The following is a 27,959-nucleotide window of genomic DNA, read 5'->3' as shown; positions in this document are numbered from 1 at the left end:
TAATCCTGTTCCTGCTTTTCCTTCCCTCCCTTTCTTCCCCGCTCATTCAGACCAGCCTACTGCAATAGGTTGAAATCTGAAAGAGTTAATTGTCTTCGCAGTCGACTGAAGTGCAGCTGCAGTGGCCAATGGAGTTAAAGGTTGTTCCTGACTGACAGCATTAATTGTTAGTAGGTGGACCAGATTCACAATCCTTCATGCTTTGTGGAAGCAGGGAGGCCATTTTGGAATACTGTGTTGTTGACTAAGAAAACGTCGGCAAGTTGTGGAAGTTTGCGTGCTATAAGCATACGTTAATCACTATTTAAAACGGTGGAATACAAGAATGTGAAGCCACCCCTGTGTCTAACGATGTAGAGCAGATTTGTGAGCGTAGGATACTTGGATTTGCTGCCTTGGTGGATTTGCATCAGGAGGTTATATACTGACAGATTCCGTGAATGCTGCACGGGCAAGTCATTTTGATGAAAGCAGACTTGTATAGTTTACATGTAATATTTTTACATGCCCAGGATTCAATAAGTTAATGATAAATATAATATTTGTAATTTGCTTGCGTGTTATAGACCTAACCTGATTTATACTCGCTGCTTGATGTAGTTGACAAATGTGTTTAACTACAAAGTTCTAGTTCTGCATGAGTAAATTTTAATTTGTCGTCTTGCCTGTTATGTTTGGCTTCAATGTCGGTAATTTGTTGTGTACATTTTGTTTGTTTTTCACTGCATGCAGATGTACTGATATATTGTGTTCAGCCTGTTACCCTGCTTTTAATTGTCTTAACATTTGACCTTGTTTGATGAGTTAAAATTTATTCCTGACTCTGTATTTGGCTGGAGAAACCTTAATGATTGAGGGATTTTAAGGAACAGTGTTCAACCTGGATAAAATAGCAAACGAACCGTCAGACAATTCAGAGCTTGGGAATATGGTGAAGGATGCTGCCCTGGGGTCACAGCAGGAAAGACTATTTGAAAATATTTGTTAGACTTGTGATGCATTTCCCATTTAATTAAGGTAACTGAGTATGACACACCTTTTTTTTTTTGCAATGCATCTTAATGTTGGACTTCTTAAAGTCAGTAATATAACATTTGTATTAAAATCCAGTACGTTGTCTGGCAGTTGCCACTTGTATTCCGATTGCAAGTGTGCTCAAAAGTTTTTTTTTGCAATTTGCTAAACAGGAGAAGCAATAGAGTTAGCTAACATGTTACATAACTGGTGTATTTGTAAATGTTTATCAGCTGTTCTAGCTTTCCTGTTCATTTCTCATAAATCAACATTGGGGGTTGATCAAGCAATAACATGCTGGTAGTTTATCAGAACTATTTCCTGCCATAACTACTAGGATAGAGACATTTTGAGATATTGGAAAAACATTGATATGTTTAAGGTCAAGTAATGTCTACTCGATAAATAGGGTTCTGATATAATAAAATTTGAAGAAAGACAGCCTTCAAAGTGAATGCAGTTGAGTTCTGAATGCTGCCAAATGCAAACAATGAATGATATAACTGCTGCACACAGTGAAAGATGCATTATTGCTGTGTACAAATACAGCTGTTAATTGAAATGATCGCAATTGGGTAGAACACTAGTATAGGATCAGCTGTTGTGCCACAGGCAACTTAATCTATACTGATGGTCGCCCTATTGCTCCACCCAATTTATGGACTGACCTGATTAACATTAGCCCCTGAATGCTTCACCCGATGCCGGTTTTATTGTTGCCCTACTATGTATTTTGTTTTATTTTCATGTACTTAATGATCTGTTGAGCTGCTTGCAGAAAAATACTTTTCACTGTACCTCTGTACACGTGACAATAAACAAAATCCAAATCCCCAGAGAGAGAGAGAGAGGTGATGTCTATGATTCTTGTTCATGCTCCAGTTCTGAAGCCATTGTTAAAATGACTCCCTCTGACATTTCACTTTGTAGGGAGACCACTGGTTGAGACTGGGAATTGCAGCAATTGAATCTTGTCTATCCCACTGTGGCACTGTCTGGTTCTCCACTACATCGCTCTATTATAGGGTTGCCAAACTTCCCAATTAATCTGGAACCTCACAGAATTGAAGATTATAATCTCTCAAATAATCTGGCAGAAAAATGGCAAAAAATATTTTCCATTTTTATTTTCCTTTGAGCATTTTGATACCGAGATATTGGGAGTTGGGGAGGAAGAAATGTTTGTCAAGGATCTGGAACAAAACCGAAAATATTGAAAACCGGTCTGGCAGCATCTGTAGGGAGAGAAAACAAGTTGGAACTAAAAGAGAGGGAAAGTGTAGATTGTAGCTGGAGAGATTGCAACAAAGATGTAGCAAACTTAAGAACAAGAGACAGGTGGCCCAGTGGAAAACTGGAAAGATGGGCTTTTGTATTGAGACAAAATGTATGGAATATTTATTTTTTAAAAAGGGTTAAGATGGAGGTGAGAAGATCACAGTCTGAAGCTGCTAAACTCCAAAATTGTTCCTGAGTTTTGTAACGTGCCTAATCGGAAGATGAGATACGGCTGCTCCAGTTTGCGTTGGTTTTCAGTGGACCACTGCCGCAGGGTACCACTGGAACACTGCAGAAGACCGAGGACAGATATATAGGCATCAGAACAAGGTGCTGAGTTAAAATGGCAAGCAACGGGAAGGTTGGGATCATGCATGATTGCGGGATCAGCAAAGGTGTTCTGCAAAGCGGTCACCTAACCTGCATTTTGTCGCCTTGATGCAGAGGAGACCACATTGGGAGCAGTGAACACAGTTGTCCAAATTGAAGGAGGTGTAAGTGAAATGCTGCTTAATCTGAAAAGAATGTTTGAGGCCTTGAACAGTGAGGAGGGCGGGAAGGGCCAGGTGTTGGGGGGGGAAATAATATTCCTGTGGTAATTAAAAACAGACTCATTAACACCCCCTTGCCACAGCAACTTCCCTTGCGATCATCTGATTTTTTTTTCATTCCAAAAATATACTTATTCATAAAATGTTTAAAACTACATTATAGAACAAAGAGTGCAATAAAAATCAACTTTTCTCCATGCAGCATATTCCACTGTGAGGTGCCTCAATGCTCTTGATGGGGATGGGTCAGTTCGAGAACATGTAAAACCTCCAACTATGTTTTAACCGTGATTGATTACCTTGCTGTGCTGGGGACAGCCTATGATTTTTTGAAGTTTCCTTCCCTTTTGTGTGGGAAAAAAGGTGCCTGCTTTTAAAATAAATGAACAACTGGTGGCAGATTTACACACGTCATGGAATGCTAGGATGTCACTTCATTTGGCCAAAAAATAAATTCCTCAGCTTATTTGAGCTGCTGTTGAAGAGCCTTCTTTCTCTTCCCCCCCCCCCCCCCCCCCCCCTCCATTTCCATTGACCAAATTTCACTGCTGTCTGTTGTAGGAGTGAATGTTTTACATCTCCTGCCTTTTGGTAACCAGATTATAAAAAGATTGAAATAGAATCTGTATCTGACCGTTTGGTTTTATTTTGAAAGAACTGGGGGGAGGGGGGGGGGGGGGGGGGGAGAGAAAGAGATTCCTGATAGAAATTTAATTTCAGCATATATAATCACTGCTGACCAGTGAAGCCATGTGATACCAATAGAGGCTAGCATTACAGCAATGTTTTCTTTGGGTGTGTCTGATTTGAAAAGATTTTCCTGAGGGCATTGGTGTGTCTCGGAAAGTGGGTTCAAGTCATTAGATTTTATAATAGTGACTGGTGAGAATGACAGTCACGTGCAGGGGAGTCTTTTTAAATTGAATTTTGGAGTTCTTGTGACAGATACATAATTGTTTGAAACAGGATTGGAAGAGTTGGACTGGATAATCTTGAGCCAGGTCCTGATGGGATTTCACTAAACATTACATCAAAATGAATATTATTTTCCAGTACTTCAAGCAATGTTGTGCATCCTGGCAGGAGAATAATTACTTTCTATCTGAATGCAGTTAAATTCCATTAAACTAAAGCTGGTAACTTAACACGCTTGCGATAGACAGAATGTTGCACTTCTCAATCTTATGATGTTCCTCTACTTTTGTTACTTTTTTGAGACTTAAGCAAGTTTAATATTTAACAATAATACCTGACTTTAGAAAAGTACAGCATCCAAAGCCAGATGCACAAGAGAATGCAGATACAATGTGCTATTCTGCAGCAACACAAGGTCAGCTCAACCAATTACTATTCTTTAAGTGAAAGGAGGGAAAAACCCACCAACAACAGTCCTTTGTCCCTGACCTCCACTATCCCTGCTCTGATGTATATTCACTTCCTAATACTTTATTCAAAATTTTGGTTTGTGGGTACTTTCTAACCCATAACTGGTTTTGTTATGGGTTTCCCTGATTCCGTTTCAACTTTAATTGCTGTAAAACTAAAAGCTAGAAACTCAGATCTAAAAAAAGAATGATCTCTCAAACTAAACATGTTTTTGTATTGTTTCATTTGAGATTGCATCTCTCCGGATTATTTGCTTTGTGGACGATCTGGATTTTTTTTTCTGAGGGCAACTGCAAACAGGAAGACCTAAAATCATAGAAAATAGGAGCAGGGGAGGCCCTTCGAGCCTGCTCCGCCATTCATTATGATAATGGCTGATCATCCAACTCCATAGTCTAATCCTGTTTTCCCCCTCATATTCTTTGATCCCTTTGCTCGAAGTGCTATATCTAACTGCTTCTTGTAAACATGTAATGTTTTGGCCTCAACTACTTCCTGTGCTAACTAATTCCACAGGCCGACCACACTCTGGGTGAAGACATTTCTCAGCACCTCTGTTCTAAATGGTCTACCCCGCATCCTCAGACTGTGACCCCTGGTTCTGGACACACCCACCATCGGGAATATCCTTTCTGCATCTACCCTGTCTAGGCCTGTTAGAATTTTATAGATTTCCATAAGATTCCCCCTCATTCTCCTGAACTCCAGCGAATATAATCCTAACCGACTCTATCCTCATACGTCAGTCATGCCATCCCAAGAATCAGTCTGGCAAACCTTTGCTGCACTCCCTCTACAGCGAGAACATCTTTCCTCTGATAAGGAGACCAAAACTGCGCACAATACTCCAGGTGTGGCCTCACCAAAGCCCTGTATAATTGCAGCTAGACAGCTAGACATTCCTGCTTGTGTACTCAAATCTTCTCGCTATGGAGGCGAACATAGCATTTGCCTTCTTTATCACCTGCTGTACCTGCAGACTTGCCTTCAGACATTCAGGATCACATCAACTTGCATTTACATAGAACCTTGATATAGAAATGCACCATAAGGTGCTTCAGCAGTGTAATCCCACATGCATATGTTGACAGGACTATATAAGATTGTACTACAGAAGCTTGTGAGGTTTAGGGAGGACCTTAAAGTGGAGCTGGAGGGGTTAGGAAGGTGATTCCAGAATTGGCCTGTGGGGTTTAAAAGGCACAGCTGCCCATAATTGAGTGAAGGAAGGGGGCTTGTACAAAAAGTCACCATTAGAAGAAGGAAAAACTGGTGGGCGGTGACTTGGAAGTGGTGAGGCCATGAAGAACTTTATGCAAGTTTGACCATTCTGAATTGGAAATGTTGGAAGACTGTGAACAGTGTAAGCTAGTGATGGATGAGTGGAACAAGCAGCAGAGTTCATAGAGTGTAAGATTGGAGGCTGGGACAGGAGAGTTTTGAAATCGTGATGTCTGGCTCGGCAAAGCCATGGAAGAGGGATTAATCAGATGATGGGCTGAGGTTGGGGTAATGTTATTGAGGTGAAAGTAGGCCAGTGGATGAGGATGGAAACTCAGCTTGGGGTTGAGTAGGTTGCTGAGGCTGCAGCCAGTAGGTTGCAAACAGTTGGGATGAACCGGAAACGGAACAAGAATGGAATCAATGGCATGGGGAGAGAGTTTGTGACAGAAATTGTGCCTCGCCAAGCCCGAACTCTTTTATAAAAGAAAAAAAAAAAAAAAATTATTCAACCCCCCCCCCCCCCCCCCCCCGGTTGCCGGTTGCTGCTGCTGACCTTTTGTTTTTACCGTTCTGCCAGGAGATCTAGGAATGGTTGCCATCTCCTGAAAAACCCCTGCACTGACCCCCTTGGGGCAAATTTCACCCTCTCCAATTTAATAAACCCCACCATATCGTTAACCCAGGCCTCCACGCTTGGGGGCCTCGCATCCTTCCACTGAAGAAGAATCCTCCGCCGGGCTACTAGGGACGCAAAGGCCAGAACACCGGCCTCTTTCGCCTCCTGCACTCCCGGCTCCACTGCAACCCCAAATAATGCGAGTCCCCAGCCTGGATTGACCCTGGATCCTACCACCCTCGATACCGTCCTTGCTACACCCTTCCAAAATTCCCCCAGCTCTGGGCATGCCCAGAACATGTGGACATGGTTTGCTGGGCTCCCTGAGCACCTAATACACCTGTCCTCGGTCCCAAAAAACCGGCTCATCCTTGTCCCGGTCATATGAGCCCTATGCAGTACCTTAAACTGTATGAGGCTAAGCCTCGCACACGAAGAGGAGGAGTTCACCCTTTCTAGGGCATCCGCCCATGTCCCCCCCTCATGTCCCCCCCTCAATCTCCTCACCCAGCTCCTCCTCCCATTTATCTTTCAGCTCCTCCACCGAGGCCTCGTCTACCTCCTGCATCACCTGGTACACTTCCGAAATCCTCCCCTCTCCAACCCATACCCCCGAGAGCACCCTGTCCTGGACCCCACGCGGCGGCAGCAGGGGGAACCCCGCCACCTGCCGCCTGACAAACGCCCTTACTTGCATGTACCTAAAGGTGTTCCCCGGGGGAGCCTGAACTTCCCTTCCAGCTCACCCAGGCTCGCAAACGTCCCGTCTATGAACAGGTCCCCAGCCTCCTGACACCTGCCCTGTGCCAACTCAGGAACCCGCCATCAATTCTCCCGGGAACAAACCGGTGGTTCCCCCGTATCGGGGACCTCATCTAGGCCCCCACCTCCCCCTTGTGCCGCCTCCATTGCCCCCAAATCTTGAGGGTAGCTGCCACCACTGGGCTCGTGGTATACCTCGTCGGAGGGAGCGGCAGCGGCGCAGTTGCAAGCGCTTCCAGGCTCGTACCCACATAGGATGCCATCTCCAGCCTCTTCCATGCCGCCCCCTCCCCGTCCATTACCCACTTACGCACCATCGCTGCGTTGGCAGCCCAATAATACCCACAGAGGTTGGGCAACGCCCCCCCCCCCCCGCTCCAAGAACACCCGTCTCACCCTTGGAGGCCCGTGTGCCCACACAAACCCCGTAATGCTCCTGTTAACCCGCCTGAAAAAGGCCTTCGCGATAAGGATGGGGAGGCACTGGAACAGGAACAGAAACCTCGGGAGCACCGTCATCTTGACTGATTGCACCCTACCCGCCAAAGGCAGCGGCAGCATGTCCCACCTCTTAAACTTCTCCTCCATTTGCTCCACCAGCCTTGTGAGGTTTAGCTTATGCAAGGCCCCCCAACTCCTGGCCACCTGAACCCCCAAGTACCTGAAGCTCGTCTCCGCCCTTTTCAGTGGGAGCCTCCCAATCCCCCCCTCCGGGTGTACCACAAACAGCTCGCTTTCCCAAGCCTGAACTCTAACTGAGGGAGGTGATGCATAAATGTGGATGCTGACTCCATATTATGGTGATAGGTCAGAGGCAGCATGTAGATGAGGATGGGGTGAGGATAGATGCTTGGGGAGGACTGCAACTGATGGTGTGAAAATTATGTTCTGCTGACAGATGGTCCTCGCTTAGTTCCAATCTTCTCATTCAATCAGTTTGGATTCCCATGGGGTGGCATTTTCTGCATGGTGGGTGTATTTATTTACAGGAGGTGGTCATGTTGTCAGCAGCAGTTTTTGGTTCTCATGAGAAATCCCTACATAGAAATGACTTCTGGGATATTCAACACATTGCTGTCGCACTAATCACCTAGGTGCATAAAAGGAACCTTGATTTGCCTGCAAAAGAATAACAGAAAATGCTCAAATACAAGCAGATCATGTAACATATTTGGAGAGAGGGCTAGAGGTCAACAGCCTGAAATGTTAACTATCGTCAGAATTGGAAAAGTCATGGAAGGATTGAATAAGATCTAGGAGATAATGGCCCATTAAAGCATCAGAATTTACCTTTCCTTAATTCTTATCTTTGCTCTTCTACAGTGGTGTTGATTCGGAATGTTTTTGTACTCGGCAGCAGAGCATAAAACAAAACTGGAATTATATAAAAACTGTTTAATCTATAGTTGTGTTACTTTAAAGTGGAGGTAATGAAAAGGTTAAATAAGGTGTTTCATTATCTCCCACCATAACAGCAGAGTAAACCTGCTTGGCCCTTCCATTCAGTAGTCTTTTTTATAATTCTGCTTCTGCTGAAGATTCAGACTGGAACAACAGTGATAACTATTTACAAGTGTCTGTTTCCTTTGAGTTACAGAGCCCCAGAAAGACTAATTGCTGTGCAAGAGGTGGTGCCGATAAAAGCAACAGTGCTTTCAGCCCTGAATTCCTCAAGGTCTATTCACCCTTTCCCTATTTCAGAATAGTGGAACTGTCCCAGATGCGATTACCACAGATGGGTTTTAAGCCTGGCACGAGATGCGAATCACGAGATGAAGCCAACCTTGTTGGAGGCCACATTGTGATCTTCTCAACAATCAACAGTCAAAGTCTACTTCCCTGTGGGCCACAACCTATGTTTTCTTTTTAACCTCCTGTAGAACTTAGAAACAGCATCGATTACATCAAGGTTAACCATGCTATCATTGTTTTTATTCCTGAATATAGTGACAAATGTATTGCTTGTAGGTTAAAAGCAGCATTTTGTTCGCCTGAAATCTCATGAGTTTGGGAACCGCTGGGCTTCCTGCCTCTAGTTCCTATGGACAATTCCAAATGTGCAGTTTATTGAGGTGCAAAATGCTTCACACGATAAGAGTGAACTCTTAGATTTCCTATATCTTTAACTTTTTAGGGGGGGGGGGGGGTTAAACCATCCTTATTCTGCAACCTGAACCGTTAACCGTCTTTATTCTACAACCTTAACCAATTTTGTGTTTAAGAGAGCACATTTTAATCTTGCTGCCTAGCTACAGTGGAAAGCTTCATAAAGTAAATGGAAAATTGGGATTAAATTGGACGTGTGTCAAAAGATGGACCACACTTTTAAATATTTCAGCCATCCAGACCCCAGTTTGTCCCACACATATTCCCAAGAATATTGGCAATGTGTACTGCAGTAATTTAACCAGTGCATTTTACCATTTTTGATTTCTTATATCAGGCAAACAGGTTGAACACAAATGGATTTTTGTGTATTGGGGAACTGAAATGTACATGGTTTTTTTGTGTCGCATCATATTATTATTCACCTTGCAGTAGAACAATTCAGCATGGATTTTTCCAGACTACACACATATTCTCCTCCTCAATATGTGCCAGAGAACACTGGCTATACCTATGCACTCAGGTGAGATTCTTCCTGCTAAGGTGCATGGTTTTGCTGTAAATGGTCCGGAGCTGTGCTTCATTCGACTTGAATGTTTAATAGTTATTTAAATAACCGTAAATTGTATTCTGGAGAATGAGTGAAACACTGACTTGTGTTTGGAGTATTCAATCAAACTGAAATGTTGTAAATTGTTGATGGTTGTAAATACACAAACATGTGGTTGTAAATATTTTCCTGACTAGACAATAGAACAACATTTTAAACCATTCTTATTCTGCAACCTGAACTAATTTTGGTTTTCAAAGAGCGTATCTTGCTGCCATGCTCCAGAGGAAAGCTTCATAAAATTAACAAAATTGGGATTGTACAGTGTGATTATACCATATTGGATTTGATAAATATAGGTCTATGCATTGACCATCTCTATAATAGAAAAATGAGCATCCGAATGCTAATCTAAATGCATCTGTTTTGGCGTGTACTTGCTGCTTCACTGTTAACATTTTGCTACTCGTGCTGTTTCTGTTTTTTCCACCTTCAAGAACTGTTACTGGTAATCAATTCTTTTAGTAGTGTGTGTGAGAAAGAACACATGCTTGATTTTGTAACTTGAATTGACCTTGAGTTCAAACTGGGTATCTTCATTAATCTTGTTCACCATTGTTATTACTTGTCTCTCTTGTAAATCCACTTGGCCTCTATTTTTCTGATTTGAACTCCTATTTCTCCTATTTTGTTGCTTTTATATTTGTGTAACAAAAGTTGGTACATCATTGAATGTGCTGCTTGGCCAGATTTCTCTTGGATTTTTGTGTTAACTACTTAATATGTGCAGGCTGAGAATTATACCTGTAAAAATGTTAACTTGCCATCTGCACAGCGTGTAAGCAGCTTTCTCTGCCGTTTTGAGATTCTGATATTCGTGCATTTATTTACTTTCATTACCATACTATACTGACCTACTTTAATCCTTTTTCAAGATTTTGGTCGTCCAAGAGTTTCAGTAATTGGCATTATATCTGTGTAAGGATCCTCTACCCTGATTATCGTTTCTTAGACTTCATCAGTTGTTTGTTCAGTCTCTCCTAACTGCATTCTTTGACTTGAGCGATGCAAGTTACAGAATTTGGGATGGGTAAGCACATTCAGAAACAAATGCCAGAAGCCTGTTAACACAAACACTGCTTTATGCTTCTGGTTACTGCTTTTGATCAAGAATGAAGAGACAAGAATACCCCAGTTGTCTTGTGAGAGTGCTTTTGGTCTGCATGTTTACAAGAAGATGGCAGCTGTCATTTCTTCTTTGGATTTCTGCTTCTAATGTTGCACCTAACATTGTCAATATTTGTCTTGTGTGGAGAGAATGAAGACAGGGCAGATGCACATCGCAAGTGCATGGAGGTTTAATGGAGAAAGCAGACTGTCGTGTATTCAGAAAAGCCTTTGAGCTGATAATTAGCTTTTGAAATAAAGTAATCCTACAGGGCGAGACGAGGATTTCTGGCGGGTTAAAGATTTGAACAAGAACCACTGTCCTCGATTCAAAATTTGAACAGTGAATTGCGCTTTTATTTATATTGCCGTAGTGAATCTAAAACTCTGTCATACATAAAGGTGGCAAGCCAGCCTTCAGTTTCAAATGCTATCTCTATCCTAATAAAATATTTGAAATTATATTTTTAGTTTGGCAACAAGAAAGTAGTAGATGTTTTCACAATGTGCATATATGGGGGGTGGGTGGGGGGAGGGGGAGGCGGGAACAACTCTTTATTGCGAACTACTAATATAGTGGAGAAACTAATATGTGCTGTACCTGACCTTGGAATAGTTGAGTCGCTGAATAGTCCTCAGCGCCTTAGGCAGCAATGCTAACCAATGTGCCACCATGCCGCCTAGGTTTGACAATAGTTGCCTGTTAATTCCTATTTATCGGTATATATTATAGATTGTTTTACTTTTCTGACGATATAAGTTTATTGTTTATTTAAAACCGTGGAATTTTGCAGGTGTATTCTCCTCATGAGTAGCTGGGATTTCAATCCTGTCTGCTTTAAACAAAAAATTACCCCATGAAGTCTCATGGCTTCAGGTTAAACACTGGCACGGTAACCTCCTGCTGATTACCATGTTACGTCCACAATCCGCTGATGGATCAGCACTCCTCAGGGTGGCAAGGGTTGCAGAATAGATTCTGGGTGGTGGGCTTCAATGTCCATCACCAAGAGTGGCTCAGAAGTACCACCACAGACCAAGCTGGTCAGGTCCCAGTGGACATAGTTCCTCGACTGGGACTGCGGCAGGTGGTGAGGGGACCAAGAGGGGAAAAAAGTTCTTGACTTCATCGTCACCAACCTACCCGCTGCAGATGCATCTGTCCATGATGGTATTGGTAGAAGTGATCACCGCACAGTCCTTGTGGAGACAAAAGTCCTGTCTTCACATTGAGGATACTCTCCATCGTGTGGCACTACCAGGTGCTAAATGGGATAGACTTCAAACAGATCTAGCAACTTGAGACTGGGCATCTATGAAGCTCTGTGGGCCATGAGCAGCAGCAGAATTATACTCTACCACAATCTGCAACCTCATGGCATATCCCCCATTCCACTATTGGTACCAAGCCAGGAGATCGACTCTGGTTCAATGCCAGGAGCAACATCAGGCATACCTAAAAATGAGGTGTCAAGCTGATTAAGCTATAATATAGGACTACTGCTGTCCCAAACAGCATAAGCAGTAAGTAATCGACAGAACTAAATGATTGGACAACAAACTCATCAGATCTAAGCTCTGTAGTCTTGCTACATCCAGCTGTGAATGGTGGTGGACAACCCACTGGAGGAGGAGGCTTCACAAATATCCCCATCTTGAATGATGGAGGAGCCCAGCATATCTCTGCAAAAGACAAGGCTGAAGCATTTGCAACAATCTTCAGCCAAGTGGATGATCATCTCGGTCTCCAGAGATTCACAGCTGCACTAATGTCAGTCTTCAGTCAATATGATTCACTCCATGTGATATCACTAAACGGCTGAAAGCACTGGACACTTTGTTCTGGCAATGGTACTGAAAACTGTGCTCTAGAACTTGCCGCACCCCTAGCCAAGCTGTTCCCGTACAGCTACAACATTGGCATCTACTCGGCAATGTGGAAAATTGCCTAGATGTGCCCTGTACACAAGAAACAGGACAAATCCAACCCAGCCAATTACCATCCTGTCAGTCTACTCTCCATCAGCAAAGTGATGGAAGGAGTCATTAACAGTGCCATCCGCAATAACCTGCTCACGGGCGTTCATTTTGAGTCCCTCCATGGTCACAACTCCATGCCTCATTACAGCCTTGGTACAAACCTGGACATGAGCTGAATGGCAGAAGTGAGGTTAGAGTGACTGCCCTTGACATCAAGGCAGCATTTTACCATGTATGGCATCAAGGAACCAGAGCAAAACTGAGTCAATGAGAACCGAGGGGAACTATCCGTTGGTTGGAGTCATACGTGGCACCAAGGAAGATGGTTGTGGTGGTTGGAGGTCAATCATCTCAGCTGCTGGCCATCACTGCAGGAGTTCATCAGGGTAGTGTTCTAGTCCCAACCATCTTCAGCTGCTTCATCAATGGCCTCCCTTCCATCATAAAGTCAGATGTGGGGATGTTCGAAGATGGCTGCAGAATGTTCACCATTCGCACTCACTCGGGGAATGAAGCAGTCCATGTCCAAATGCAGCAAGACCTGGACAATATCCAGGCTTGGGCTGACGAGTGGCAAGTTACATTCGCATTACGGCACTATACAATGGCCATCTCCTACAAGAGAAGATCTAACCATTGGCCCATGACATTCAATGGCATTGCCATCGCGGAATCCCCCACAATCAAGGTTCTGGGGGTTACCATTGATCAGAAACTGAACTGGACTGGCCATATAAATACAGTGGCTACCAGAGCAGGTCAAAGACTAGGAATCCTACAGTGAGTACCTCATCTCCTGACGCGCGCGCACACACCCGCCAAGCTTGTCCACTATCTACACAGCACAAATCAGGACTGTAATGGAATACTGAATTTGACTGGATGAATGAAGCTCCAGCAACATTCACTCACTCCAGAACATAAGAACATAAGAACTAGGAGCAGGAGTAGGCCATCTGGCCCCTCGAGCCTGCTCCGCCATTCAATTAGATCATGGCTGATCTTTTGTGGACTCAACTCCACTTTCCGGCCCGAACACCATAACCCTTAATCCCTTTATTCTTCAAAAAACTATCTATCTTTACCTTAAAAACATGTAATGAAGGAGCCTCAACTGCTTCACTGGGCAAGGAATTCCATAGATTCACAACCCTTTGGGTGAAGAAGTTCCTCCTAAACTCAGTCCTAAATCTACTTCCCCTTATTTTGAGGCTATGCCCCCTAGTTCTGCTGTCACCCGCCAGTGGAAACAACCTGCCCGCATCTATCCTATCTATTCCCTTCATAATTTTAAATGTTCTATAAGATCCCCCCCTCATCCTTCTAAATTCCAACGAGTACAGTCCCAGTCTACTCAACCTCTCCTCATAATCCAACCCCTTCAGCTCTGGGATTAACCTAGTGAATCTCCTCTGCACACCCTCCAGTGCCAGTACGTCCTTTCTCAAGTAAGGAGACCAAAACTGAACACAATACTCCAGGTGTGGCCGCACTAACACCTTATACAATTGCAACATAACCTCCCTAGTCTTAAACTCCATCCCTCTAGCAATGAAGGACAAAATTCCATTTGCCTTCTTAATCACCTGTTGCACTTGTAAACCAACCTTCTGTGACTCATGCACTAGCACACCCAAGTCTCTCTGAACAGCGGCATGCTTTAATATTTTATCGTTTAAATAATAATCCCGTTTGCTGTTATTCCTACCAAATGGATAACCTCACATTTGTCAACATTGTATTCCATCTGCCAGACCCGAGCCCATTCACTTAACCTATCCAAATCCCTCTGCAGACTTCCAGTATCCTCTGCACTTTTCGCTTTACCACTCATCTTAGTGTCATCTGCAAACTTGGACACATTGCCCTTGGTCCCCAACTCCAAATCATCAATGTAAATTGTGAACAATTGTGGGCCCAACACGGATCCCTGAGGGACACCACTAGCTACTGATTGCCAACCAGAGAAACACCCATTTATCCCAACTCTTTGCTTTCAATTAATTAACCAATCCTCTATCCATGCTACTACTTTACCCTTAATGCCATGCATCTTTATCTTATGCAGCAACCTTTTGTGTGGCACCTTGTCAAAGGCTTTCTGGAAATCCAGATATACCACATCCATCGGCTCCCCGTTATCTACTGCACTGGTAATGTCCTCAAAAAATTCCACTAAATTAGTTAGGCATGACCTGCCTTTAACGAACCCATGCTGCGTCTGCCCAATGGGACAATTTCTATCCAGATGCCTCGCAATTTCTTCCTTGATGATAGATTCCAGCATCTTCCCTATTACCGAAGTTAAACTCACTGGCCTATAAAGAAGCTCGACATCATCCAGGATGAAACAGCCCGATTGATTGCTACCCTTCCACAAATATTCAATCCCTCCACCACCAACAAACAGTGGCAGCTGTGTGTACCGTCAACAAGATGCACTGCAGAAACTCGCCAAGCCCCTTCCAAACCCACAATCACTACCCTTAAGAAGTACAAGAGCAGCAGATACCTGGGAACCCCAACACCAGGAGGTTCTGCTCCAAGTTGCTCACCAACCTGATATATGTTCCTTCACTGCCATTTGGTCAAAATACTGGAATTCTCTCCCCAACAGCACTGGGTGTACCTACACCTCTGGGACCGCAGCAGTTCAAGAAGACAACTCTCCACCACCGTCTCAATGGCAATTAGGGATGGGCAATAAATGCTGCTCTAATCAGCGACACCCACATCCCGTAAATGAATTTATAGAAACTAGACTATAAGTTTTGGCTGCTCTTACGTGAACCCGGGCAGACTAACCTGTCTGATACAGTACTGAGTGACCTTTTAGAAAAGCCTGTCATCAGATTATCACAATGGCTTCATCTGTGTCCTTTCCATCTTAAAGTCCACCGATATGGTAGCATGAATCACGTATCCAGCTGGAGATGCTGATTAGCTATTCTTGCAATCCCAACTCTCTCTTCTCAAGGCTCAATTATTTAGAGTTATTTACAACCTGCTATTCTTAACGCTTTTCCTCCGACGTTAGAGACACTCATTCTTTCCATTGTTAGCAGACAGACTGCTGGTGGTCTTTTAGGTGCGAACATCCTTTGCACCTTTTTCCCAATAAAACAATCTGATCCTCTAATCTTTCATTCAAACCATGGAAGTCTGTTGTCAGGACAGGTCCCCTTTGTTTTACCTTAAGACACAGTCCTAAAATACACTATTTTAAATCTCAATTGTTAACAGCCTTCAATTTTACATTTATTATTGGTAGTCCTGTGTTCTAGAATCTTCACCTCACCACCTGACTTTCTAAACCCCTGCTTAAAACTCACCTCACGGAACTTCTCCTGATCATCCTGACCCAATAGTTAACCATAGTGGTTGAGGAATATTCATCTTATTTTGTTGCCTATGGGTTCAAGCCCCACACCAAACCTTTAACATAAATATTGTAATCCAGAGTTGTCCAAAATACAAGGTGAAGTAAAGTTGCCATAATTCCAAATGACCATAGGCCTTTTGAGGGGGAGAGCTGACTGGTAGTGGTTTAACCTGAGAATCACCACACCTCCAGCGAGGGGCAAGTTTTAACTGGTGCAAGAATTGAACCTTTGGCCGTGGTTCTCCATCACAAATCAGCTGTCTAGCCCACTGAGCTAAACCAGCCACTTTCTCCCCTAAAAGCAGACTCTGGTGGAGTCTAAAATATGATCTATCCAGCCCGTGGACACCCTGTTCAAAATACAGATACACTCTGAAAGATCTGCAGTGAGGTGCCCCTTTTAATCACGGACTGCTTTTCTCCCACATTTGCTGCTGCTAGGCGGTGAATGACCATCGTGGGAGAATGACCATGGTGCATTCTTCTCTCTCGTCCTCCCCACAGGCACTGGCTTCCTAATAGAGTAAAGGGATCAAGGTGGCGGAGTGGGCTGGGTAACCACGAAGAGCAGCAGCAGCTCCCACCTGGGGCAGCTGGAGTCTCTGATAGGGCAGAGTGAGATGTGCATATTCCACCCCACATTTTTATGATGTCCACTGACACCAACTCACAGTATCTGTCACCAGAAGCAAATGCAAGGTCAGTGTCAGTTAGACCCAACTCCCTAATAAATGAAAAGGCAAAGAAGGTTTGGGGGCCTGACGGTAGCATGGTGGTTAGCATCAATGCTTCACAGCTCCAGGGTCCCAGGTTCGATTCCCGGCTGGGTCACTGTCTGTGTGGAGTCTGCACGTCCTCCCCGTGTGTGCGTGGGTTTCCTCTGGGTGCTCCGGTTTCCTCCCACAGTCCAAAGATGTGCGGGTTAGGTGGATTGGCCATGCTAAATTGCCCGTAGTGTAAGGTTAATGGGGGGATTGTTGGGTTACGGGTATACGGGTTACGTGGGTTTAAGTAGGGTGATCATTGCTCGGCACAACATCGAGGGCCGAAGGGCCTGTTCTGTGCTGTACTGTTCTATGTTTTATTGGTTAGCTCTGCAGCTTAACATATGGACAACCCTGATGTGATCTGACTTTTCCACCTATTTCAGTGGCCACATATGGTCCCATCGCCCCATTCTTGCCAATTTTTTAAGGGATTGTCTGAGCAATCAGACCAAATCATATGAAGGTGTCGGGACAGGTTGAGAAAGCAATCATTAGAAACATATGGGACTTGGCTGGCAGATGGGCCAACAGTTGATTTCTGCCCTGCATATGTTGGGCTATATTTTTATTTCTGCCTTTCTAAATCTTTGTTCTTCCAACCTATTCATATTGGGCATAAAGGACAAAAGCAAGGAAGCTATGATTAACTTGTATAAAACACAGATTTGGCCTTAACTGGAGTATTATGTCGAGCTCTGGGCAACAGGGTGTGAAGACAATTGACCAGGTGCACAAGAGAATGGTTACAATCATTAAAAATTTTCAGTTATGAAGAAAGATTAGAGAAATTGAGGCTGGTCTCGTTGGAGAAGGTTTGAGAGGAGATTTGATGGCCGTGCTCAAAATCATGAGGGCTCTGATCAGAGTAGATGAGGATAAGTTCTGTTGATGGAAGGATCGAGAGCCAGAGGACATGAGTTGTAAGGTGATCTGAATGACATCAAAGTTGCTGTATAAATGAGTGGGCAATTAAGGTTGGGCAGCATATGCTCATCTTGCCAGTGACACACACATGCTAACTTCTAACTGTTGACTGTCTTGAAGTGGTTCATGACAACCAGTTTGAGAATGTTTATGAATGACTAGGTAAGCTGAACTTGTCTGGCAGCATCCGTAGGGAGAGAAAAGAGCTAACGTTTTGGGTCATCTGGACTCTAAATATTAGTTCTTTTCTCTTCCTACAGATGCTGCCAGACCTGCTGAGATTTTCCAGCATTTTCTCTTGGTTTCAGATTCCTGCATCCGCAGTTATTTTCTTTTATCCATTAGGTAAGCTGAGCTTTTTTGGTTACCACACCTAGGTTGCAATATATTTGTTAGTACAATGTTCATTTCTGGTTTTCATGTTGCTATTTAAATTCTTGCTTTTTCAACCCATTGTAAAGGACTACAGTTGGGTGGTGCTGTATGTATGAGTCTGTATCAAGTGCAGAAGGAATAAAAAGTTTGTGAAGAATAAATAATACTTCCTGAAGTATGTTGCACTCCTCTAGGATATATAGTAAGGCCTCCAATTTTGAACAGTTCAAGAATTGTTTTTTACTTGTAAAGCTGTGTGCAAAGAAAATACAATTTGCAGAATTTAAATAGAATTTGGCATCATTACATCACTCATTTTCTTTCAATTAGTAACTGCCTGTTCGATTAAATTTCTTCTATTTAGAGTACTGCGTATCAATTAATGCTATGAATGGATACACACTCATTAATTGTATTTAATTTGTTGGCATTACTTGCTGCTTCCTCCTTCCAGCTTTGCAGTTGGTTGCCAATCTATCCTGCCATTGAGATACTGTTGGCTGCCACATGTAGTTTTTTTTTAAAGTGAAAGACTTGGCTGGTAGATGGGCCCGCAGTTGATTTCTGCCCTGCTTGTGTTGGGCTATATTTTTATTTCCGCCTTTCTAAATCTTTGTTCTTCCAACCTATTCACCAGTGATATATCTTTCCATAGATTTTGTTCCTACACTTGCTCCATTTTGAATTGTTGTCTTGTGGAAACATGGTGTAGAATCAAATTATCTGCCTGTGTCTGTGTGGGGTTTGAACATTCTCCCCGTGTCTGCGTGGGTTTTCTCCGGGTGCTCCAGTTTCCTTCCACAGTCCAAAGATGCGCAGGTTAGGTGGATTGGCCATGCTAAATTGCTCCTTTGCTGTCCAAAAGGTTAGGTGGGGCTATGGGTTATGGGGATTGTGTGGGGGAGTGGGCCCCAGGTACAGTTGGTTCAGACACTGAGATTAATGCGCTCGGCACTGTCGGGATTATGTGATAATGTGTCGTCTTGCTAAATGGAACTGTAACCCATCATCTGCTTCTTCTCCTAATTTTAGTTTGAGATCTTGAATGAAACACCTTGCACCCCTTTGTGCCCCTCTGATAATAGAATTCTTTGTGAAGTGACATTTAAATAACTTGTGGATCTAACTGAAGAGGAGGATAAAGCAACTTGTTTGTTACATATGTGAATTGGTTTGAGCTTTTAGTCATTCACGTCAAAACTCATGTGGTGCTCTGTTCATTTGTACAACTGTGACATAATGTTGAAAATGGGAACAGCAAATTACCTATGATTTGAATGGCTTTTCGGGTTTCTGTGGATATTGCAGAAGTTGTGTAAGAAAATTAGCTTTCCGGGTTGGAGACTACGTTTCAGATGATTTGTTGGTGGTCAGTTATGTTGTTGAGATATGATGGAATGTGCATTTCAGTTGTAACACTATTGACTGAATTTATTTACCTTTTGTTGTGCATATGTTTTGTAATTTAACTATTTGAACTAATGTGTGGCAGCAGCATGTGGAACCTTTCCAGAAACTGAACTTCAAATGATGAAAAACAGTCCTGTGCAAAATTGTTGCTATTCATTATTGGTCTAGGGGGGTCACAGTCATTTGTAGCACACGTGCATGTGATTACTTTCCTCGGCTAATACATTTTGAATGTTTTCGTATGTAGCTGAGCTTCCTCAAAATACTGCAAAAAGGCTATGCTTCATCTTATAACATGCCACGATAAACAAAATTGCACAAGGTAAAATTGGGAACTATCAAACTTGTTTTTAAAAATGTTTAAAAGAAATGTCAATAAGGGGATCTCTCTAGAGGGGACACGGTGATTTAGTGGTTAGCACTGCTGCCTCACGGCGCCGAGGACCAGGGTTTGATCCCAGCCCTGGGTCACTGTCCGTAAGGAGTCTGCATATTCTCCGTGCCTGTGGGGGCCCTCACCCCCACAACCCAAAGATGTGCAGTGTAGGTGAATTGACCATGCTAAATTGCCCCTTAATTGGAAAAATGTTAAAAAAGTAAGGGGATCTCTCAGCAGTTGGGGAAATCAAAAAGACTCTTTCCCCAAAAAGCTGCTGAGGAAAGGGGAATTGAAGATTCCAAATTGAGATTGATAGGTTTTTGTTAAGGTTTATGGATCCAATATGGGTGGATTATTGCACGTATTGGCTATGAACTGGCTCGTGGGGCTGAATGATGGAGCATCCCTCATTTACTGTTTTTATGTACCACCTGTATTCCAGTTAGTTCAATCCTTGCTCTGGAGTTCTCATTTTGGCATTATTGCAAATTGGAAACAGCCTTACAGATGTTCTCAAATGATTGCATAACTACACAAGGTTGCATCCAAAATGTTTAATCAAACTTTGTAAGGGTGCTCTTAAAACTCAAGCAATCCTCAGCTGTTTTAACCAGTTGGTGTTTAGTTCATATGTTTTACTACTAATGGTTCAATTCAGTGCTTTGTACTCTGACATTGTTTGGCACGAGCACAAATCTGTCTCCTCCCCACCAACAGTATGAATAGTTATGAATAGAATTGATACTGCCTTCTGTAATCCCCCTGTATGAAAGGGCATCTTGTTCTGTTTAAGTTTCATTGGGATGAATTTGGAGGCCAGGCTAATGAAACCTGCTGTGAATTTTCCTCAAGTCTGTTGTTGTCTTGCTACCATCAACTACTTGTCTGTTTTGCATTACTTTGCACGTGCACAATACAGTCTTAATCAATAGCATTGAAATTGTTAATAGGCATGCAATACTGAATCTAGAATTTTGAGAACATAGAACAGTACAGCACAGAACAGGCCCTTCGGCCCTCGATGTTGTGCCGAGCAATGATCACCCTACTCAAACCCACGTATCCACCCTATACCCGTAACCCAACAACCCCCCCTTAACCTTACTTTTTAGGACACTACGGGCAATTTAGCACGGCCAATCCACCTAACCCGCACATCTTTGGACTGTGGGAGGAAACCCACGCACACACGGGGAGGACGTGCAGACTCCACACAGACAGTGACCCAGCCGGGAATTGAACCTGGGACCCTGGAGCTGTGAAGCATTTATGCTAACCACCATGCTACCGTGTAAATAGAATAGCCAAACTTTAAAAAAGAGCCCCAGTTTTCCATAATTCCTTCCTGATTTGAATATTTACGTTTCATGTACGGCATACCTTTTTTTGCTTTCCACTTTCGTCTTCGTCCTCTTTCTCCCCCCTCTCCCGAAAATATCTCCCTTGGTTTGTACCCGAGAGAAGTCCAGATGCTTTCCCAGAAAAAGGAACTAAAAGCATGTGAACTTCGATGACTCTCAAGCACCCTCACATCAAGCAGTTGGGTGGAGAGCTTGTTTGGAAAAACCTACAAATAGTTTGCCTATTTGCCTGTCTTAGAGTGGTGGCAGGAACATGAGGTAGAAAAAATAAGTGAAGTAACTCTGTTCTGTGCTATAATGTTTGAATTTATTTTCTTTGCAAATGTTGATTATTGTTATAACTCTGGATGTAAGAACCTTTAAAGATGACCATCACAAGGAGGATGCCAAAATGCATGACTTCGTACAAGTTTTTGTGACTGTTGTTGATGATCTTTGCTAATCTAACCATCCCTCTTTTTTTGTAATGGTGCTTTAATACTGAATCTTGGCATACTCTTAAAACTGGGATTTTTACATCAGTAATTTTGATCGTCTATAAAATGAGAATACTAAAAGATCGAGAACAGCAACTACCAGATTTTATTTTTAAACTTTTGGTAGTTGAATTGATAAAAGATTACCATGTCCAAATTACCTCATCCTGCATGTTATGTATCGCATGATTTTAGTGGAAACTGCATTAATGACTGGTTAACTGTTCAAGCACAAATTCTTTAAACTCAAACCAGAGCATGTATATTACTATTCTTTGTATTAATGTTTAATTGCTAAGTAGATGTGTGAAATTTTCACAGAGTATGTTTTATTACAGTTCCAGCTATTCTACAGAGGCAGTGGATTTTGAAAGCACGCATCAGCTGCATCCGGTATACGACTCACCCAGAATGTCACGGCGCAGATTGCGTCCTATTGTCACGGAGTTTTACACCACAGAGAGTGTGCACAATGAGAGCATTGGAAGCAACCATTCTTTCACAGGAAGTCTCTTGTCCTATAAGGAATCTACATCCAGGTAAACCTGTTTATTTATTGGCAGAAGGGGGCAGTGATGAAGCTTGGGCTGATAAATGATGTGAATGTTACTTCTCACTTAAGTGCCAAGTAATGACCATCTCCAGCAAGAGAGAATCGAACAATTTCTCCATGACTTTAAAAGGCATTGCCAGTGCTGACCCCCTCACTATCAACATCCTCAGGGTACCAGTTCTGTGGTCAATAACTCATCGCGTGACTCCTCAAAGCCTGCCCACCACCTACAAGGTAAAAGTCAGGAGTGTGATGGAATACTCTCATTTGCTTGGATGATGTAGCTCCAATAATTCCTTCCAAACTTGCAACATCTATCATCTAGATGGACAAGGGCAAAAGGTACTTGGGAACACCATTACCTACACCATTCTGACTTTGAATTATATCAACATTCCTTCATCATCACTGGGTCAAATCCTGGAACACTCTAACAGCTTTTGTGGGTGCACCTACATTATATGGACTGCAACGGTTCAGGAGGTTAGCCCACCATCATCTCCCGAGGGCAAACGAGGATGGATAATAAGTGCTGGTCGCAACGCTCTTATCTGAAAAACTAAAAGAAAAATACAATAAGCTGATCTCTTCATGAATAAAAGCAAATTACTGCCGATGCTGGAATCTGAAATCAAAAAGAAAATGCTGGGAAATCTCAGCATGTCTGGCAGCATCTGGAGGGAGATCTCTTCATGAATTCCCCCTCGCACCTTATTTGAAGATTTTCTCTTTCTCCTTGATTTCCGCCTTTCTTCTTTTCCTCCTACCCCAAAACCAAAAAAAGATCAGCCAGCTGAATCAGATCACTTCACCAGATTTAGATTGTTAGTTATGATTGGTTTTCCTCAAGTGCCTGAGATAAAAGGAAGACTCTGAATTTGAAACAGAAAATGTTAAGCAACTTTTAAGCAGTGACTCTTTATAGTAATCTTATAATAATTCCATCACACTCCTGACTTTTACCTTGTAGGTGGTGGGCAGGCTTTGAGGAGTCACGCGATGAGTTATTGACCAGAGAACTGGTAACCTGAGGATGTTGATAGGACAGCAATCCTACAAAGTCAGTTGGAGAAAGAAGCCAACAAGAGCAGTGATTAGCATAAAGAAGTGGCTTCTGAAACATCTCCTGGTTGAAGAAATAAGAGACCCTACAGTAAAACTTGAAATTGTGAGCCATTTCTGAAATGTTCTTTATCAGCCACTATTCAATGGCGGAGCAGATTCGATGGGCCAAGTGGCCTAATTCTGCTTAGCATAGTGGTTAGCACAATTGCTTCAATTCTCCAGGTTCGATTCCCGGCTGGATCACTGTCTGTGCGGAGTCTGCACGTCCTCCCCGTGCGTGCGTGGGTTTCCTCCGGGAGCTCCGGTTTCCTCCCACAGTCCAAAGATGTGCGGGTTAGGTAGATTGGCCATGCTAAATTGCCCTTAGTGTCCAAAAAGGCAAAGTGGGGGTTGCTGGGTTGCGGGGATAGGGTAGACACTTGGGCTTGAGTGGGTTGCTCTTTGTAAGGGCTTGTACAGACTCGATGAGCCGAATGGCCTCCTGCACTGTAAGTTCTATGATATTAGTGTCACAAGTAGGCTTACATTAACACTGCATAAAAGTTACTGTGAAAATCTCCTAGTCGCCACACTCCGGCACCTGTTCGGGCGCACTGAGGGAGAATTCTGAATGTCCAATTCACCTAACTGACACGTCTTTCAGGACTTGTGGGAGGAAACCCACACAGACACGGTGAGAACGTGCAGACTCCGCACAGACAGTGACCCAAGCCGGGAATTGAATCCGGGTCACTGGTGCTGTGAAGCAACAGTGCTAACCACTGTGCTACTTTATCAGAAAGTATGTTCTGCAGATAGTGTTTCTTAACCCGGATGTTGGCGTGCACAATCCTCCTGCCTGGGATAGAGAATTGGAGGTGACCTGATTGCAAATGTCACTTAAAATCATGATTTGTGCCCACAGAATATGCACATTTCTGGCAAGATTGAATGCACCATTTGCAGCCACTGAGCAACACTGTCAATGCATGATTTGTGCTATTTAACTGTGCTACTGAAATATATCAAAATTTTACACCAGGATCATGAATTGCGTACTTTTGCACAACATAAAATCACAAGGTTACCAATGGGAAATGTTTGGTTGTCATTTGGGGTTTCCCCCTCCTTTGGAGTTTCAAGTTGACCAGAGATAGATAGGAAATCTGGTTCAAGACCAGATTTTTCTTTGGATTGGTTTCCAGAGGTGTAAAAGTAGCCTTGCGTTGACAATCCTCCTTCGCTTGGTGTTTCCCAAAGTGGGTGTAATTGGGATCTCTCGTTCTACAATTTGCCTCAACTGTGACACAGTGCTGTTGTGCAAAATATTAACATCTGTTGAAGATATTTTAAAATGGCTTTCTCTTCCAGAAACACACAACAGCTGCAACAAAAACACAAAAGTACAAGCAAACAAGTTGTTTCTGTGTCACATACTCCAAGGAAATCCATGGTTGAGTCTTCTGTTTCCAGTCACAGCAGTATCCTCAGCTGTGGGACCGACACATCAATGATGTCCACAGTACTGGATGAGTCTTCAATTCGTGAAAAAACAGAATTGGGCCATTTCTGGGGTAAGCAGGATGAAGTGCAAGCTGTTTAAAATCGCTTCTGATTATTACTTCCAATTTTTTATTGGTTAGAAATTTGAAGAACTAAATAACACCAGTTTAACTTGGGCAATTTATTTTTCTGAGATTCTTGAAAGTTGTGTTGGAGACTAAGAATATTTAGAAACAAATCTGATTCATTTAGGATGCTTAATATTTTTAGATTTATCAACTTCACTTGAAGATTTTAGTCATAGTATCTGTCTTCAATAGAGGAACCAACACTGGTTTATTTTTATCTGGAAATCCTTCCTTTAAGATCATAAGACATAGGAGCAGGATTAGGCCACTTGGCCCATCGAATATGCTCCGCCATTGAATAGTGGCTGATAAAGAACATTTCAGAGATGGCTCACAATTTCAAGTTTTACTGTAGGGTCTCTTATTTCTTCAACCAGGAGATGTTTCAGAAGCCACTTCTTTATGCTAATCACTGCTCTTGTTGGCTTCTTTCTTCAACTGACTTTGTAGGATTGTGGTCCTCTTGAAAATGAGCACTTAATGCATAGTCCAACATTTCACATGCTTCATTACTGATTTGAAATCAACTCCTCTTTTCACCAATGTTGGCTGTGGTTTTTTTTTTAAGTTCACCGTGTGAAATATCTGCTTCCAGCACTCCTGCAACGTTTTTCAGCACGAGCACTCCAACAGCGAGCTTGAAAATTGTCTGATGATTGTAGTTTGCATCCACCTGGTGCCTGACCTTCCTGAGCCGTGCTAGGAGTATTAGTTTTTTTGAATAGGAGCTTGGTGTGTTTGCAGTCCAATTTTGAATGGTAAAAATCTATTTTTGGCTTCACTGGCAAAAACTGATCATCAGCTTTGCAGATAAAATTTAAGCTCATTTTCTCTTTCAATGCATTTAGCCACTTGGGGCTGGTTTAGCACAGTGGGCTTGCAAAGCAGAACAATGCCAGCAGCACGGGTTCAATTCCCGTACCAGCCTCCCCGAACAGGCGCTGGAATGTGGTGACATGGGGCGTTTCACATTAACTTCATTGAAGCCTACTTGTGACAAAAGTTGTTGGTATTGTTATTATTATTATTATCCATTTTTTGAGTGAACAAAGCTTCTTTTGAATGAGGAAATGCTCCATTAAACATAATTTTCAAGTATGAATTTGGTGTTTATCAGTCCCTGGGTTAGTTGGATACATGTTTGATGGCTTCGGAAATTAACCAGTGTTCGTGTCAAACTATTAAAATATATGTGCAAACGTGCGTTATTCTGGTGTATAAAAGACTCAACATTAGATCTAACGTAAACAAAACGTTCACTTTTAAAATCCGTGGAGTGTCACAGACATTAACAAACGAAATAAGTGCTGTTTGAAGATGTTATCTTAAAACCACCAACACATTCTTTTAGGAAACCACTTTAACCACAGAAAGGGAAGCAAGGGCAAAAGAATACTTCTTTAAAACTGCTCAATATTATTTGATGTGTTCAAACAAAACAGTCTTGGGGAGCAAATTTCAAATTGATTTCAGCAGATCTGTTTCCACCACCAGCATATTTGAGTTTACACCAAGCCCTGCGTTTAAATCTATTCCAGCAAATTACTGAAGTGCAGGAACTGTGTAGATGGCAGCAAAAGGTGAGAGTGCTGCCTTTCAAATGATGGGACGTTGTTTATTTTTGAAGAAAGTATTTTTGAAATGCACCCCTGATCCAGAGTGCACAAAAATCCTGAAAACTGTCATTATTGCTCTTGTGCTTTTATGTCCTATGTCTATGTTCCTTTGAATAATACTTGCCTTTTGAAACTGGATATCAAATTTAGTCCAGTCCTGAGGTTGTATTGAGCCTTGGTTATATTGTTTTATTATCTTCTCCCAAATGTGATCTAAACTCCTTGAGGTTGGTGTACCTGAGATCAGAAACTTGCGAGTACCAAGTGAGTCAATCAGCAGCAAGGTATTTAGCAGTTGCAAATCTTAAAAATACCTTTTTTGTATTAATCGTTTATAAATAGGTAAATGCACTGTCCAGCATAGAATTTTTACACCGATTTAAGTAAGTCCCACATTAGATTGTTTTACCTCTACTGAGTTAATAAAGGGGCTACAACTGATTTAATACTTTTGGGTTATAGGGTCAAAAATTAGCTTTGGTTTTGACTGCTAATAGCTATTCGTTGACCTCTGCTGGAAGGTTGGTGTATGTGGATGATGGGTAAGAACAAGTTGGGACTGGGACTGCTATGATACTTGTACAGACGAATAGTCTTCTGCAATTTGCTGCCTAAATTCGTGTAAAGGATAGCTTGGGAATAGGTGTGAAAGGCTTGATGGTGCTTGTGATTGTCCTCTGCATTAGCTCAGGAAATAGTGGGGTGTGGTAGAATGTCAACTGAACAATATCTATGCAAAGAAACTTACTTGTGGCACTTGATCATTATGGAAAATTATTGTTTTGCTTTTTGTTTTACAGGTCTAGATGAGGAGGAGGGAGATACCAAAGGTAAAGAAATCTTCAGTTGTTAAAACTCATTTGACATATTAAAATATTACACCTAATTTATTTGGTTAAGTGATGGTGTCAAAAATCTAAGCCCTTTGTAATTTAGGAGGAAATGCAACTTTGATCCAAGCAAATGGGGACATAGTAACAGGAGAAATGCAGACAGCCATGTTCAACGGTTACACCTGTAATGACTGCAGCATTCTTTCTGAACGGAAAAATGTTCTGACTGCATACTGTGCCTCCCATGCACCCTCTTCAACCGTGTACTCCAGGAGTAAAACTAAAAAAGGCAAGTCAAGTAAGTGACCCTTATATCGAAGACTCCCTTGTGTAGCATAACCAAGGAAATACACTGCCTGGATAAAACTAAGCCACGTGATCTAGTGGCTGCAAGACTCCAGGGTTAGGTTGTGGTATGACAATTCAGTTGGGAATCTCCCTTCCTGATATGTGTTTGCAGACATCGCATGAGGATGGGGTTGGCGTCCTTGTGATTACTGCTGCCCTGTCTGTGGTAAAATAGACTGTTCTCATTTAAACAAGATTCAGAACTGGCTGGAATATTGTCTGAATC

General features: G+C 42.6%; 1 protein-coding gene across 10 annotated transcripts in view; it reads left to right on the top strand.

The window, feature by feature from the left end:
- The window catches only part of LOC119978238 (SUN domain-containing protein 1-like), a 90,566-nt gene that overhangs the window by 16,971 nt on the left and 45,636 nt on the right, over positions 1-27,959 (top strand). For 3 of the 10 annotated variants that reach the window (XM_038819708.1, XM_038819707.1, XM_038819701.1), the window contains exons 1-6: positions 198-451; positions 9,370-9,460; positions 22,047-22,247; positions 24,677-24,879; positions 27,353-27,382; positions 27,489-27,683. In XM_038819708.1, coding sequence (XP_038675636.1) covers positions 9,384-9,460; positions 22,047-22,247; positions 24,677-24,879; positions 27,353-27,382; positions 27,489-27,683 — 706 coding nt within the window. In that variant the 5' untranslated portion in view covers positions 198-451; positions 9,370-9,383. Of the gene's footprint in view, positions 1-196; positions 452-503; positions 524-9,369; positions 9,461-22,046; positions 22,248-24,676; positions 24,880-27,352; positions 27,383-27,488; positions 27,684-27,959 lie in introns of those variants that run through there. The other 7 variants (XM_038819709.1, XM_038819705.1, XM_038819711.1 and 4 more) reach the window with 6 other exon arrangements.

Source organism: Scyliorhinus canicula, chromosome 15 (assembly GCF_902713615.1).
Source record: "Scyliorhinus canicula chromosome 15, sScyCan1.1, whole genome shotgun sequence".
In the NCBI taxonomy this organism is placed as follows: domain Eukaryota; kingdom Metazoa; phylum Chordata; class Chondrichthyes; order Carcharhiniformes; family Scyliorhinidae; genus Scyliorhinus; species Scyliorhinus canicula.
This window is presented reverse-complemented; position numbering and strand designations above follow the sequence as displayed.